General features: G+C 35.8%; 1 protein-coding gene across 8 annotated transcripts in view; it reads left to right on the forward strand.

Annotated features, from left to right (window-relative positions):
• ENAH (ENAH actin regulator) overlaps positions 1–15,643 on the forward strand; it is a 135,200-nt gene that overhangs the window by 46,804 nt on the left and 72,753 nt on the right. For all 8 annotated transcript variants that reach the window (XM_064477262.1, XM_064477264.1, XM_064477263.1 and 5 more), the window contains exon 2: positions 10,044–10,209. In XM_064477262.1, coding sequence (XP_064333332.1) covers positions 10,044–10,209 — 166 coding nt within the window. The remainder of the gene's footprint in view (positions 1–10,043; positions 10,210–15,643) is intronic.

Below are 15,643 nucleotides of genomic sequence, written 5' to 3' on the forward strand. Positions count from 1 at the left end.
ACTGAGATGTTAAACTTGATCATTTTGTTAAGATGGTGTCCACCAGATCTCTCCATTATAAAGGCATTCTTGTTTTACCATCCTTTTATTCTTTCTTGTCTTCTTTACTCCTTCCTGCTTTCCACTGGATCGATGGAATTTTATTGTTGGTTTCAAATTTATACATTCCTTTTGTGTGTGTATGTCTTAGCCATTTGCTCTTAACTTGGAACGTATATATGTTTATTTAGTTCTGTTGGTTTTAAAAAATTACCAATATCTGAATCTTATCCAGTAAGACAAGTACTTTATTGCATTTTCATGTTCTTGGGTGAGTTTCCCCCTCACCCAATTGTTATTTAGGATTTTTAGTTCTTTTTATTTTGAATATACTTTGTCTTTCCCTTTCTTTTTCTTTTTGTTCCTTTTTCTTTCTCCCTCTCTCCTTTCTTTTCTTCCTTCATTTCTATCTTCTCACTTTCTTTCCTGTTTACTCTTGTGTCGTGTTCTTTTTTTAGAAGACAGGAGAATATTATATAGTTTACTTTATATTCTTTTCAAATGGTTAATAATTAAAAATAAAGTTTTGAAACTCATGTATAAAAGTATGGGAATATTCTCATAAGTGGAACAACTTAATTCTCTTTTAATTTTACCACGTGAGATATTAGTGTATTAAATAAACACTCTGAAGGGGCTTTTGGTCCCGCTGGGTGCTCTGAGGGAGGTTCCTTCAGTTCTTTGCAGCTGTTACCTTATCTTTAAAAAGGAATTAAGAATAATGACCTTGCAGAGGTTCTGTGAAGATAGAAGTCATATAGAAGCATATAACTAAATAATAATTGTGAAAAGAAATTAAGCAGAAGCAAACTCTTAAAAAGTTAAACAGGTTAATTTCAGATCTGGCTCTCAGTAGAATATGATCTTGGAATATATCTAGTAGGCCTTATGCATTTCTTAATATTTTATTGTTATAGCAAAAGAAGACAAAAAATATTTTTTTTCTGATCTGGAATTCAATTCGGATGGCATGTTGAATTTTGTTGTTACATCTCTTTTAATATGGAATGTTCTTCAGTCTTTCTTAACCTTGACCTTTTTGATGAGTAAAGATCATTTATTTTGTATAATGTCCTCCAGTTTGGGTTATATCTTGTTTCAGTGTTAACCTTGTTTCAGGGTGCTACCATTATAAAACAAGGAGTCTCTGTGTGTAATGATTTAACATGATTTTAATGTTTAAGTTGTTATATTTCACCACTGGTAGAATATTTGTTTCTTGGCAGAATTGAAGCAAATAATTGGTTACTTTGGGTGTATGTCCCACATATAGGAATGGTGTCCACTACTTGACTGGAGAGCTTTTTATTGTCTTTTTAAAGAGTGTGTGAGAAAGGAGGGGAGGAAAGAGAAGGGGATTTAATTAAGTCTTCTGTCCTAGACCTCTCTTCAGAATAACAGAAACAGTACAACTGGCAGCTGTGGCCACTTGTTCAACTTAATTTACCATTTTTATCTCACTGGTCAGATGTCTTATTTTAATTTTCATTTGAATATCTAGAGAAAAATTGAAGTCTTAAGGTGGCAGCTGTGTGTAAGAAATAGCCTATACAGCTGCAAGATAAACAGTAATTTTTAAGTCTTTGTTGCCCACAATGCATCCATATCACCTGATTGTGATGTTTTATTCTTTGACTTTTGAAATGAAATGGTTATCTTGTACAGCAAGTTTCCAACTTGTTTTGCTAGACAAAATAAGTCAGATTTCCTAGAAACTTAACACTGATTTAGAGTAATATTCATAAGCTAAATCACTCCCTTTAGGCTTAATAATTGGAAGATAATTGTAGTCTTTTTTGGTTGTTGTATAATTTATAAGTGCTATTTGATGAATAGTTAGATAGTTAAGCTTTTTGAAAAAGTACTTTTTGAAGCCAGCCCTCCCCTCCACCCCAACCCAAGCTTCACCAAGGCTTTATGTGTTCCTCCTAGTTTTGTAATATAACTTGGGTAGTTTCAGGAACCATTTTATTTTAGAGCTCAGGGTATTGAAGACTCGGGGGCTGAACTCAACTTGAGTCCTTCAGACAATGTTGATCAGGTGCCAGGTCTGGTTGGCAGGGAGTTTGCCTGGCAGGCTTAGCCTAAGGAAAATATAAGTCCCTACTGTGATTGTCACTAAGGGGAGAAGAGTATCTGAAAATGGGGTTTTTCGGCAAGGAAAACTTTGTGTTAGACATAGCTGTCTGTCTCATTAGCAGTGGGACTTCTGGGAGAGCGTATTAAAAGACGGCATGAGTCTTTGCAGCTAAGTGGCTTATGAGGTCAGTCAAGGAAAGACAAAATAAGCCAGCTTCAGAAAAGTCTTTATCAATTAAAGTTGTGGGAGAGCATAGAACTATATCAGAATATTGAGGAAACTATAGTTTTCTAAATTTTTAGCCAAAAAGAATATCCTCTGTAGCACTAGGTAAATAATAATCAAAAGAATACTTTAAGTATAGCTGCAGGCATTACATATCTTGAGGAAAAAAGAGGATACTTCTAAAATTAAAATGTAGCCCATAAACATTTTTGTTTTTTATGAATTGAATTACTCATCATTTTGAATGTTGCCTTCTGCTAAATTACTCCTTTAGCATGAACTGAGTTGACTGTATTTTGTTCAGTCATGTTTCTAAATGTTAGATGAAATTCATTTAATGTTTTGAACTTTATATTTTTAGATATACTATAAAAATTACACAGCTGTTACTTGGAGATGTATGTGAATTACTTTGAGAAGTAGGATCATGATTTAGGTCCTATGCCAGCTGATAGTCAGCTGCCACAAAATTAAAAGATTAAGCTAACACATGAGAATATGGGTATAAAATCATGCTTTAGTAAGTTCTGAATAGTGCCTGTCTTCTTGTAGGTACCTGTTTGTCATGACAAAGCACATTTCATGATTGGGAGACTGGTTTTAGGTATTCTGTTCAAAAGCTGGGCGTATTTTCCCCTCATTTTGTTAATAATTAGAGTAAGTATGACCAACTACTCAGGTCAACATATAGTTCATTAAACCAGCTTTAGTTTTGGACTTTGACTAAAATTACCTGATTAGTAGAAATATTTAGTTTAAATCTTTGTGTCATGATTATAGTTTGGTAGTTTTAAGATTTGAGTTGTTCCCACACTCCAGTTAAATAGATCAGACACTGAATGTGTTGTTTTCTATATGCCTATTTTTCCTCAATTCTGTCAATTCTGTATATTTATTTAGTGCATAAGTAAATATATAAATAAACAGAATTTAGAAGGTTAGGTTCTAACCTACACTGATTATGCTTTTAGCAGAGACATCTATTAAGTAAGAAATTTTCCCATTGTCTTCAAATATAAAATTGCGTATTATTTCTGTGGGAGGTGATCACTAATGAAAGGTCTAAAAAGATCAAAATAGTGGTTGTCCATGTTTCATGCTGAGCGTTGTAGTCTGTTTGCTCATTTGACAATCAGCAAATATTTGAATATGCTTCAGATACTAACACTGTAGATAGAGGTGATGCTGTTCTCTGTGCCAGGAAGTGCACTGCCTAATAAATTGTTACAGTACAATAAGAATCATCCTGTGATGGGCATATTCCTGGAGTTCTGTGGTGCTTGCAGACCTATAAGGTGGTGTGGGAAGGATCCCAGCCCAGGAACAGTACTTGGATGTGACTGTGAGATACCGATTGAGCAGTAACAAGAAGATGGGCACAGAAGGCTTCTGGACATACAGGAATAGCCTGATTAAAAGAATGGAGAGAAGAGAGACTGCTGGCTCAGTGGGGCAGCAAAATCTAGTAGACTGTAATGATGTCATTTCACTGAAGCAATCGCGGAAACACTGCTTGAAGATGTCCTCATTTAAATTGAAAGAACTGAAAATACTATATGTGTTCATGGCTTTTCACGACCATTTAGGAACAAATACCTTTGAACTCTGAATCTAGCAATGTGCCATTGAAGCAGTGTAGTCGGTTCTCAAGATAAAATCATCTCTGCATTTCTAGCCTCACCTCAACATTTATTGCATGCACACTCATTTCAGCTTCTTATGGTAGACTGAAAAGAGAATTTTACAGCTGATAAGGTGTGAGCATAATAGGTATACTCTAAAGGCACATTAATTTGGTTACTTCTTCAGGAGTTCCAGCAAATAGTCTTCACTCCAAGCAGATTGTTAATAACTCTAGAAAAGCACAGCACTAATGCCTTCTAGTCAAGGAGCTTTTTAAAAATATATATATATATATAATAATTACCATTACACCTTGTTTTAGTGTTTTGTAGAAATACAGACCAAGAAATTCAGAATTTCTGAAATATCATGCAGTTTGTATCTGGCTGAAGATGAATGATGGAAGCGGGGCTGCTGTTTTTCAGATTATGGCCAGTAATTCTCTTTGATTAGACTGTGCTATAATTACTTTCAGAACACACTGCCAGAGTACATGAACAGACATCACACGCTTGTGATTCCTAAATCACTCTTAGCTTTTATCATGTTTATTCTGTCGTCAGTGTCAATCACATGACTGACTTTTCCATCTGTATATATTCTTCCACTTCCCAATGCCTGCATAGAGTTTTGGTGTTCACTTTGAAGTTCAGGCTTCCTCTTGAAACACTTAAAGCACTCTTTGTTACTTCCACCTTCTCACACTGCTGGGGTACTTGTCCCCCCCAACCCCCGGGACATGCGGTGTGCTAGTATATGGAGCAGACCATAAGACAAACATGGCCTCTCTACCTGGAGCATCAGTTTTGCTGAAAGGTTTTTTGGGGAGAACATCGTGTAGAACATCAAAGGCTGTGTAATGGAGTGAATTGCAAAATACTCATTACATTTTAATGTGAAACTTCCAAGAAATTTGTTTGCCGTAGGCTCTTCAGGCCCCCTAGAATTCTTAAGGGTATGTGTGTGTTGAAGGTCTTCTAAGTGTCATCTCATATACTCTTCAAGTATTTTTTCTGGAATTTTTGTTTTATGGTAGTCATCATAGCCTAGTCCTCAGAATTAAAGTATGCTGGCCATGTTTAATTAGCTAATTTGTGCCAAGGGTGATGTGGTATGTCATATTTGGGAGCTGAATTCCTCTGCATGGAAGAACTATATATGGGAAAGAGGAGAGAAGTATGCTTTCCCAGCTCTAGTGGACAAACTGTTTTTCAGGGCAGAACTTCACCACTTATAAAGTAGTTTTGAGCAATTGTTGGCAGCTGGTGAATGTTGAATATATTTGCCAAACTATAAATATCTGGTCTGGAACCATGAATGTCCAAGAAATACTCTTGGGAAATCAAGGGTTTCCTTAGAGTAATAGGAAAACCAGGTTTTCCTTAGGTAGTTATTTTGAAGCATTAAAAGCATCATTTATAATCGATACAGTTTGACTAAATATCCATTGTACCTGAATATCATATTCATATATATCTTATTTTAAGTTGACTTAATTCAGATACTAAAAAATTAACAGAAGACAACTTCTTAGGACTTGAAGAGTCTGTAATTCTTAAATCACATGCAGTAGCAGTTAAATTGAAACAAGGAGTTAGAATTATATTCCAGTCACATAGAGATGTGCTAAGCAACAGCCGTTTACAGCAGTATACTTGTGACATTTCAAGGCCAATGAGAATTCCCAGATCCATAAATAACCACTATAGCCTATAATAGCAGTCAAATTAAATAGGTACCCCAGCACGAGGAGAAGTGAGGAAGGCCCCACTGGCCTGCAGATGGTAGGAAGTTGATCAGGCTCACTCTCCATGCACTAGACTGGCCGATTCCTGTATTGGTTGAAGGGTGACTCCATGTGTGCCATGGATCTTTAGGTTTGCTTGTCAACACATGGAATGTTAAGGGTGCACTGTAGTTGGTAGTGTTGCCGTCACCTGTGATTCTGGAACCACATGTATTAGCTATCCTCCTCTACTGAAATGCTACTGCTGCTGATGCTAAGAATGGCTAACATTATTGAGTGCCCAGCATGTGCCAAATACTGGCAGTTCTATGAGGGTAGGTACTATTAGCATTCCACTTTAGAAATCAGGAAACTGAGGCTTAGGTATAATAGCAACTTATTTAAGGTTATACAAATGTGTGCATGACAGTTTTACCTAGAAATGAGATTAGTAAAGCCAGCAGAAATAAATACAAATCTGTTTTGTAAAAGGTCCTAATTAAAATATTCTTAACTGGAGTCTCCTATGCAGAAATAGACATTATATTTTCTAGGTAATATTCAGGTGCTTATCCTTGTTTGGAAAGTGCTGATTATGGTATTTCTACCTGGAGAAGGCAGACGTAAGACTACTATATTGGACTTCCCTGTAGTAATTCTGGAAATAATGCATTAAAGCAGTGGCAATGGGACAGAATGGGGAGTTGACAGGACTTGGTGCCCGATGTGGGGATGACAGCACAGCAGCAGTCTAGAGTGGCACTTGGGTGCCTAGCTGGGGCCAGACAGTAGGGTTTTTGATATACTTCACCTGGGATTGGAAATAGGGAGGGGCAGGAGGGTGAGGGAGAAAAATAGGTTGCATTTTGAGGGATGTTTGTGATATGCAGGTAGAAATAAATACTAGGCGGTTGTCTATATTGGCTTCGAGCTTTGAAGAACAGTATGGGCTGGAATAACTTTTTGGCACTTTTTAACAGGTATTACTTGGAACTGTGAGTGTGGACTTTGATCTAAGCTGTGGTGGTGGTGGTGGTGGTGGTGGTGGTGGTAGTGATGGTGTGTGTGTATTTTGAGCTATAGAGGGAGGGGATTAGTCACTCCATGACTTGCCAAGCTGATTGTTTTCATCCACACATTGTTTCTCAACCCATTCAATTTAAAAAATTTTAGAGTTCTTATTTGAATGAATGTGGAGAAATAAAACATGCCAGTCTTTTGTCTTTCCTTTTTATTACTGAGGATGAAAAAATGTACTGTTACATATTCATAATTTTTATTGTAAGTGTTAAGTCTGTGCATAATTAGCTCCTTTACAGAGAAGGCTGCACAGGAATAAATGCTTGGTTAATTTACCCAACCTCTAACAGTTATTATGAAAAATTTTAAACACACAGAACCATTGAAAGAATTACTCAGTGAAAATCTATATACCCACAATCTAGATTCTACCATTAATATTTTACTATACTTGCTTTGTCACATATTTATCTAGCCATATGTAAAATGTATTTATTTTGATGAATTTCAAACACTTATTTCCTAAGTATTTCAGTATATAGCTGGAGTTCAGTGATACAGTTTTTTCTCTTTTGTGGTAAAATATATACAGTGAAATGCACAGACCTTTTAGGTGAGTATTGACAGATGCACACACCTGTGTAACCCAAATCTTTTTCAAGGTACAGAACATTCTGGGATGATGGCAAAGTTCCCTAAGCCCCTTCCCATGTCATCCGCATTTTCACTGCCTTCCTCCCCTATAGACAACCACTGTTCTGATTTATTTCCACTATAAATTAGTATTTCCTGACCCAGAACTTCATCTATTAGGAATCATACAATATACACTCTTGGGTAAGGTTTCCCTCACAGTGTAATGTTTTTTGCTCTTCCTCTGTGTTGTTGTATGTATCTGTTATTTTTTTTGCTCAATCATATACCATTGTATGAATATACAATGATTTATCCATTCTGTGGATGGATACTTGGGCTGTTTCCAGTTTGGGGCAGTACCTAGCTTTGGAATTAAAATGTCAAGGTAAGTGAATGTTTAGTTCTATATATTAAAAAAAAAAAACGGGAGGGTATATAGCTCAGTGGTAGAGCGTGCACTTAGTGTGCATGAGGTCCTGGGTTCAATCCCCAGTACCTCCATTAAAAAAAATAAATAAAATAAAAATAAATAAACCTAATTACCTCCCTCCACAAAACAAAAACAAAAAACCACCAAATTGTCTTTCAAAGTTGTTGAACAACTTTGTATTTCCATCAGCCTTGCATGGGAGTTGTGGCTGCACCACATTCTAGCTGTTCTGATGAGTGGGTAATGACATCCTGTTGTGCTTTTAATTTGTATTTCCCTGATGGTTAATGATGTTTAGCACTTCTACATGGATTTACCAGCCATTTACATATCATGTTTTGTGACATCTATGCACATTATTTGCCCAGTATTTTATTGGTTGTCTTTAATTGTTGAGCTTTAAAAATGCATCCTGGATACATGTCTGATACATGTTTTGCAAGTTTTAATTTTTTTCCTCATCTTTGCCTGCCTATGCGGAAACTCCCTTCCTCCCTACTTTCTTTCCTTTCTGTAGCAACTTTATTGAGATATAATTCATTATGTAGGCAGGATTGCCTACATCATTGGCCATTGGGGATTGAGACCAGAGGTGGAGAAAGGGCAGGACTGAAAATTTTTTTCCTCAGGTCATGGCTTGGAATTTCTGGCACCCAGCCCCCATCCAGAAGCCTAGAGTCATTCATTAGTATGCCAGAGACTCTCTTACCACTTGGGAGATGCCAAGGGTTTTAGGAGCTCTGTTCCAAGAACTAGGATAAAGATCAGTTTTTTTTTTTTTTTACTATACTGCAGAATGTGTCTCTAGTGAGATGAGGTCCTCATGTGTGTGGAAAGGAAAGGAAGGACTTAACTTAATCACTGTGAGTCCCATTGGGCAGTGCCGTCCTGTCCTGACTGGGCCTTGATGTGGCTTCTCTGAGTGCTAGACGCCTTCTAGAACTGCAGAGTTATTTGGGCTTAGTTTGTATCTTCACAGCTTGCCACATCAACTGCATGGCTATTACTGCTCTCCAGTAACACCTCAGCTCTTTTTAACCTGCATCTTATTTTTTTCTTTCTTTTAATCTTGGTTTCTCTTGGTGCTTCTTGGCTTTTAGAGTTGGATTTGTATCCTTAATACCTCATTTTGAAGGTTTTCCATTTTCTTTAGAAAACTAATCAACTAATTTTTACATTTTGGGCCTTTCTTGGCTACTTTGATATGTTCATTTAGAGATGTCTGGGGGAGAGGGTATAGCTCAAGTGGTAGAGTGCATGCTTAGCATACACAAGGTCCTGGGTTAAATCCCCAGCACCTCCTCTAAAAATAAATAAATAGACCTAATTACCTGCCCCCTCCAAAAAAAAAAAAATTTAAAAAGTGTGTAGAGATGTCTTTGTTTCTATGGTTATAACTTTCCCAGAGGAATTGAAATGTCCAGACATTTGATTGATGGGTTAAATGGTTTATATATATCTTGATTAATTAAATACTAGTCAAAGCTATTCAGTTAACTATGTGCTTCAGTATTTGGAATGTCTTCAGCAACCCAGTGTATAGCAATGGGGAAGAAAAAAGTGGAGGCAGAAGTTGGGACGTTATATTTCACTTTCCTGGTTTTAGATTTCTTACATACTTAACTTTTTTTTTTTTTGGCGCATGAAGTGATCTAATTTACAAATAGGGTTTTAACTATTGCTTTAGCTTGTACGATCCCATTGGGACTTCTTGAAGAGAGATTATTTCTTGAACCTTGGTAAAAGTCATGTATGCCCCAAAATAATTTTTGAAAACTGGAAAATACTTTTGTGTATTAATTTACAGATTTGTTTATTGAATTATTACTTACAATTAGTAGTAAATTTGTTTCTTGGATTGTATATCTTAGCTTGTTTCAATGTAATCTTTCTGTAGGGTTATGTAAATGTTGCCACTTAAGTATTTCTGTTACGAGTGATGAACTTGTAGTTGTATTCAGTTTAATGAATGTGTTAGATACTCAGATTTAGAAGAAAACATTTATATTGCTTGTCTAAGTGCTCTTTGTGGAGCCCAGCCTCCTTCAGATCCCTTATTACTGTTCACTTTTTTGTCTGTCTTCCCCATTAGACACTACCTGTAAGGGCAGGAAGCCTCTGTCTTGTTCACTGTTGTTTCTGGCACCCAGTAAAGCACTAATTGTTGACTGACTGCTAGGTTAGCTAACTCTAGTTTATGTGGCTATGTGGGAAACTTGGCATATTTTAAATATCTTAAGCTTACTTTTTTTTTCTTTTTCCAGTGAACAGAGTATCTGTCAGGCAAGAGCTGCTGTGATGGTTTACGATGATGCCAATAAAAAGTGGGTGCCAGCTGGTGGCTCAACTGGGTTCAGCAGAGTTCATATATATCACCATACTGGCAACAACACATTCAGAGTGGTGGGCAGGAAGATTCAGGACCATCAGGTAAGAGTCTATTAATTCTTAAAGTTACCTAGTATTACAGAAGGACTTGGTATATTCAGTAAAATAAAGTAGTGCTTTAAAACTATAATAAAAATACTCTCTACGGGAAAAACTGGATTTACCCTCCCACCCTTTTCACCTCTTATGAAGCTTGAATTTAGATGAGGATTTAGAACTAATTGTTCAAGAATATAAAGACGAGTTTTCCAGTTATGAATATTCATTAGATCCTCTGGCCTTAATACTAGCTAGGCTTTGGAATCTAAAGGAAATTTAGGACAAACAAAAATGTGAAATACCATTTAAGTAGCAGATTGTATGTTTAAGGAATTTATTTCCCACCAAAGATATGGGGTATGAGACTAGAGGAAGGAGTTGAAAATGTAAATAGTTTCAGAAAATATTGTTACAGTCATATATGATAGAAAAATTGTAGGTATTAAGTTGCTGGAATACTTAGGCTTTTGTAATTCATGTCTGGCATGACAACTAAGGCTTTGCTAATTCCCTGCTCTGGGTTTCTTAGAAAGGTGACTGGATTATCTGATTACTTGATTCCTTGAGCCTTCACAGATCAGAAACAGTAGATAGAGGAAAATGTAGATAGAGTTTTATTGACGTTAAGTATATACTAGTAACAGTGAGGACTTTTTAAAGAATAAACTTACAAAATACTTCTGGTTCTGGTAAGATGGTGGAATCAACCAATGTTAAACATATGTAGGAGAAAGGTAAATTTCCAGCTGAGCTCTTACTAAAGAAAGGTCGGTCCCTAAGTTTCCACTAGGTAATGTAACCAGATACTGCACCATCCCTGTATTTTGGGATGGAGATTGTGACCTGGTAATATCCAGGGACTTAGATTTGTTATATGCGCATGTATGGATTGTGGCCTCTGGGAGGCTGGGCTTTGAAACTGGTATCTGTGCATAAAGCTGAGACTCTTCTAGGGCTGCACACCATAAATGAAGAGGACTAAGAAAAATCCTATCAGTGCAGGTAGGCAAAGGAGTTTGTTTCTGTCTGAACAGGTTTAGGAGCTCACCTGGAAAATGGGAGCCTCCAGCTTCACTTAGACTACTCCAGTCAAGAAATTAACAAACACTGGTTGCAGGCCAGTGAAACTCCTAGGGCACCTGGCAAAAACACATTCCTGTCCCGGAGAGGAACTTTTAAAGAGCTGAATCAGTCTGCAGAAAGAGCAGTTCACTGAGTTTAGCAAGTTTACCTACTTAATAAAAACTGTCCCAGCCTGCCCCTCTTTGCCCTCCCAGGCTCCCTGTCGGTCCCTCTCTCCCCTGTGCCCCTGCCCCCATCCTGTTCTTTCTCCTCCCTAGCCTCCCTCCTTTTGCTCCGTGTGCCTGTTGCTCAGCCCTTCTCTGGTCTCCCCAGTCTCTGCACCAAGGACTCTTGCTGCCCGGTTAGTATCCAGGTTGTCCTGAGTACTGTCTCTCCTCTCTGTCTTTCCTCCAGGCAGGTGTCCGAGACGTAAGATAGCCCAGAGACAAACTGAATATTCCCTAAGTTGCTATTATAGAGAAAAAATGAAAACTGGGCAACCAGAACCTTGTAGAAATTATTGAACATTTTAAACATGACAGTCCAAAACTAGTAGCTATAAAATAAATTTTTGGTAAATTGATAATTTGATATACTGATGAACAAACCTAAATGTATCTAAATGTTGGGAAAAAGAAAATGATTATTTAAGAATAATTGGATTGAATCATTAGTCTGTACACTTGAATATAATATTTTATGTCAGTTATACCTCAGTGGAAAACAAAATTAGAAAAAAAGCTGTGTAAGTCAGGAAGTTTCCATATGAAGCACTGAAATTTTTACTCAGAAGAGAAGTAAACTATTCCACAACTTCTAACTTTTGACAAATGAAATGTTGCTTAAAATGTTTAGAAATTTTAAAAAACTCTTCTAAATAATTTGTGATACTAAGGTGAAATAGTTATGAAGATTAAAAAATGTTTTAAAAAAGCCCCCCAAAACCGTAGACCTGAGTGGCAAGGTACTGTGTATAGAAGAATCCTGTGGAATGTCTAACCTGTCCTTAGATGGACAAACATCTTTTTTTTTTTTTTTCCATTCATCCCTGCCCCACTCCCTTCTGTGTTTTTTGTTTGTTTTTTTGTTTTTTGGTTTTGTCTTTGTTTTTGGTTTGGGGGGGCTCCTTTTAAAAATTGAAATATAGTTGATTTACAATGTTGGGTTAATTTTTGAGGTATAACATAGTGATTGATTTATACACACTTGTTTTTTAAAATTTTTTTTTTTAGATTCCACATGTAAGTAAAATTGTAGAGAATTTCTTTTTCTGTCTGACTTATTTCAGTTAGCATAATACCCTGTAGGTAGATGGATAAATCTTAATGGCATATAATAAGGAAACCCAAAGAAAGCAGGAAAAAAAACACTGAAAATAAAAGAAAAAAAGAGGGAGGGAGTCCAGAACATTTACAGACAAAATCTGAAAACCTTTAAGCTATTACCTATTTTGTACAAACTGTTCTAAAGAATAATATTTCATGAGGCTAGTATAATTTTAATATCTAAATCACAGAAGAACAGTTTGAGAGAGGAGGATTATAAGCATGTTTCAATTGTGAACATTGATTCAAATATAGAAATCCTCAATACAATATTAGCAGACCAAATGCAACAGTGTATATGGGGGGAAAGAAAGAGACCATCTCTCGACCAAATAGGATTTATTTCTCTTTATCTCAGTAATGTAAGGATATTTAACATTAGATAACCTATTAATGTAACTTACCAGGAGAAAAGCTATAAGAAACGAGATTCAGGGAAAATTTCATAATCATTTTTATTTAGCATTGCAGAGGAGGTAACCTAGAGCTATGAAGATGAAGAAATAGAAGTTATAAGGATCGAAAAGGAAGAAACAGAGCTGATCCTATTCAATGATGATGTAATTGTCTACGTTAGAATATCCTGAGTATCTGCAGATAAAATATTAGAACTAATAAGATTGTTCAGCGAGATCGCTGGATGTAAGATCAGTATATAAAAATCAATAGCAGTTTTGTATAACTAGTGGTAAATAATTTGAAAATGCAGTTTTATAAAGATGCTGCTTAAAGTAACAAAAATGATAAGGTACCTAAGAATAAATCTAATAAATAATTGGTTCCCTTCCATTCCAGATTACCTTGTTACATTTCTTACTGCTTATCAGTCTATCCTAAGTGGAAACATATTGTTATAATTTATTAAACAACACCTAAACTTTCTGTAGTAAGTGCCATTAAAAAAAATCACCCACCATTTATTTGTAAAATTGAATACATACAAATTATATCCTTATATATGAAAAGCTACCATCTTTCTTCTAAATACTTAAATGCTCATTATGTTCTAGGCACTAATTGTACTTAGGTTTTATATAGGTAAATTCCTGACCTTGAAAAAAAAATGCAGTAAAGAATGGGTATGTTAAGCCTGTGAGAAAGGAAGCACAGTAAGTTGTTTGTTATGATAAATGTAAATTGTAGCACAACGAAGGCATAAAAGAATGATCAATTTGTTGAAAAGATGGGGAAGAAGATTGTGGATGACTTCATAGGCAAGATAAGCTATTGAGCCAAGTTAGAAGGAAGTATGGATGTTCACTGCATGGTTTGGTCTGTTATGATAAGGCTAAAAATGGATGGGTTTGTGTAGGATGGAAATCACCACTAACCTAGATTCAAACTCTTTGGGTTTGAAGTATTAGGATTATGAAGAAGTCCAAACCTGGTTAACATCCTTAGTGAAGATCCAATAAGCAGTTATTATTAAATGAAAATATATGCTTCCCCCTTTACTTTTAAAAGTTTTTTGAGATTATTTACAGCATTGTCTATCCTTGAAAGTTATAAATGAATGAAATAATTTATTCAAATTTTAAAATTTCTGTATTGGAAAAAGTGAACCAGTGATTTAGATAATATGATTTTGATTCTAGTAATATTTCCCTCAACTTTTTCTAACATACTGTTACTGGACAGTTGAAGAAGTGAACATAGCTATCTTTTTTGCCTTCCCTTTTAAACTATTTGCCAAGCAGGAGTATAGATTTACCTTAAAATGGGGTTTACAATTTTATAATTTTTTCTGGTAAATTTATGAATTTTACTATTCTAGATATTTCAAATAATTGGAATCATAAATATTTGTCCTTTTATGTCTGGCTTCTTTCACTTAGCATAATGTCTTAAGTGGTCGTCATATTTTAAAAATGTCATTGGGGTATTGATGGATGAAGTAATTTAGATAGAGCCTCTCTCTCTGAACTAAAACAATTGGACAGAGTATTAAAAAGAAAAGTGTCTATTTGAAGAGCTTACATGACAATGAAGAATTATGGGCCCATGACCTAAAAGAAGAAAGAACCAGAGAAGTGAGCCCAGCTCTGGACCTCTGTTTACCTGGAAGCATGTGTAAGTTTTGAAAGTGAGGACTGAGAAGCTGAGCAGAGGTTTGGCAGACTCACTGGACTAGTAGAACAAAACTTAGAAGTTAGCTAATCAGGGGAAGGTTGTCTGGATAATTCTCCAGGCCATGATTTGGGACCCAGAAGCCCCATACCTTAGGGAAGAGGCTTGACTCAGAAGTACAAAGGTCTTTTTTAGGAACTGATTCTCAGCCTCTAATCACTATAATCTCTTTTGGATTAAGGTGATTTGAGACTGTTAGTTTCCCTAGCTGCTTGCCAGAAACAAATGTAAATCTTCCCTGGAAAAACATAACATACCATTATAGGCCTCAAAATTTCCTGATAGTTGTCTCTAGACAATGTCTGGCATTCAATTCAGATAATCAGCATATGAGGAGACAAGAGGAACGGTAATAGGACAGATCTACTGGGAATCCAGTTAATGGAATTATCAGAAATTGACTTTAACTACTGCTTAATATGTTCAAGGAAATAAAAGACAAGATTGAAAATTTCATTAGAGAGCTGGAAACTTTCAAAAAGGACCAAATGGAAATTTTAGAATTGAAAAATAAAATAACTGCTATTATAACTCAGTGATGGGTTTTACAGCAAATTAGAAACCTTTAAAAATAAGTAGTAAATTGGAATATAGCTCAGAAGGAAATATTCAGGCTGAAGCTGTGATGTTCTGAGAGAGAAAAATATGGACATATAAAAAAGAGCTTAAGAGACATACAGAGTACAGTAAAAACATACAAGGTATATGTAATTGGAGTCCCAGAGGAGAGGAGAGAATGGGGCAGAAGCAATAATTGAAGAGCTAGTAGTAAACAAGAATTTTCAAAAGTAATGAAAGGACATCAACTTAGAAATGCTGTAAATACACAGCAAACCACATATAAACCCATTATATTAAAATCATCGTAAACTGAACTCATAGGTGAAACTCTTAGAGCAGTCAGTGAAAAAAGGATGACTTTA

The sequence above is a fragment of the Camelus dromedarius genome, chromosome 21, assembly GCF_036321535.1.
Source record: "Camelus dromedarius isolate mCamDro1 chromosome 21, mCamDro1.pat, whole genome shotgun sequence".
NCBI classification, from domain to species: domain Eukaryota; kingdom Metazoa; phylum Chordata; class Mammalia; order Artiodactyla; family Camelidae; genus Camelus; species Camelus dromedarius.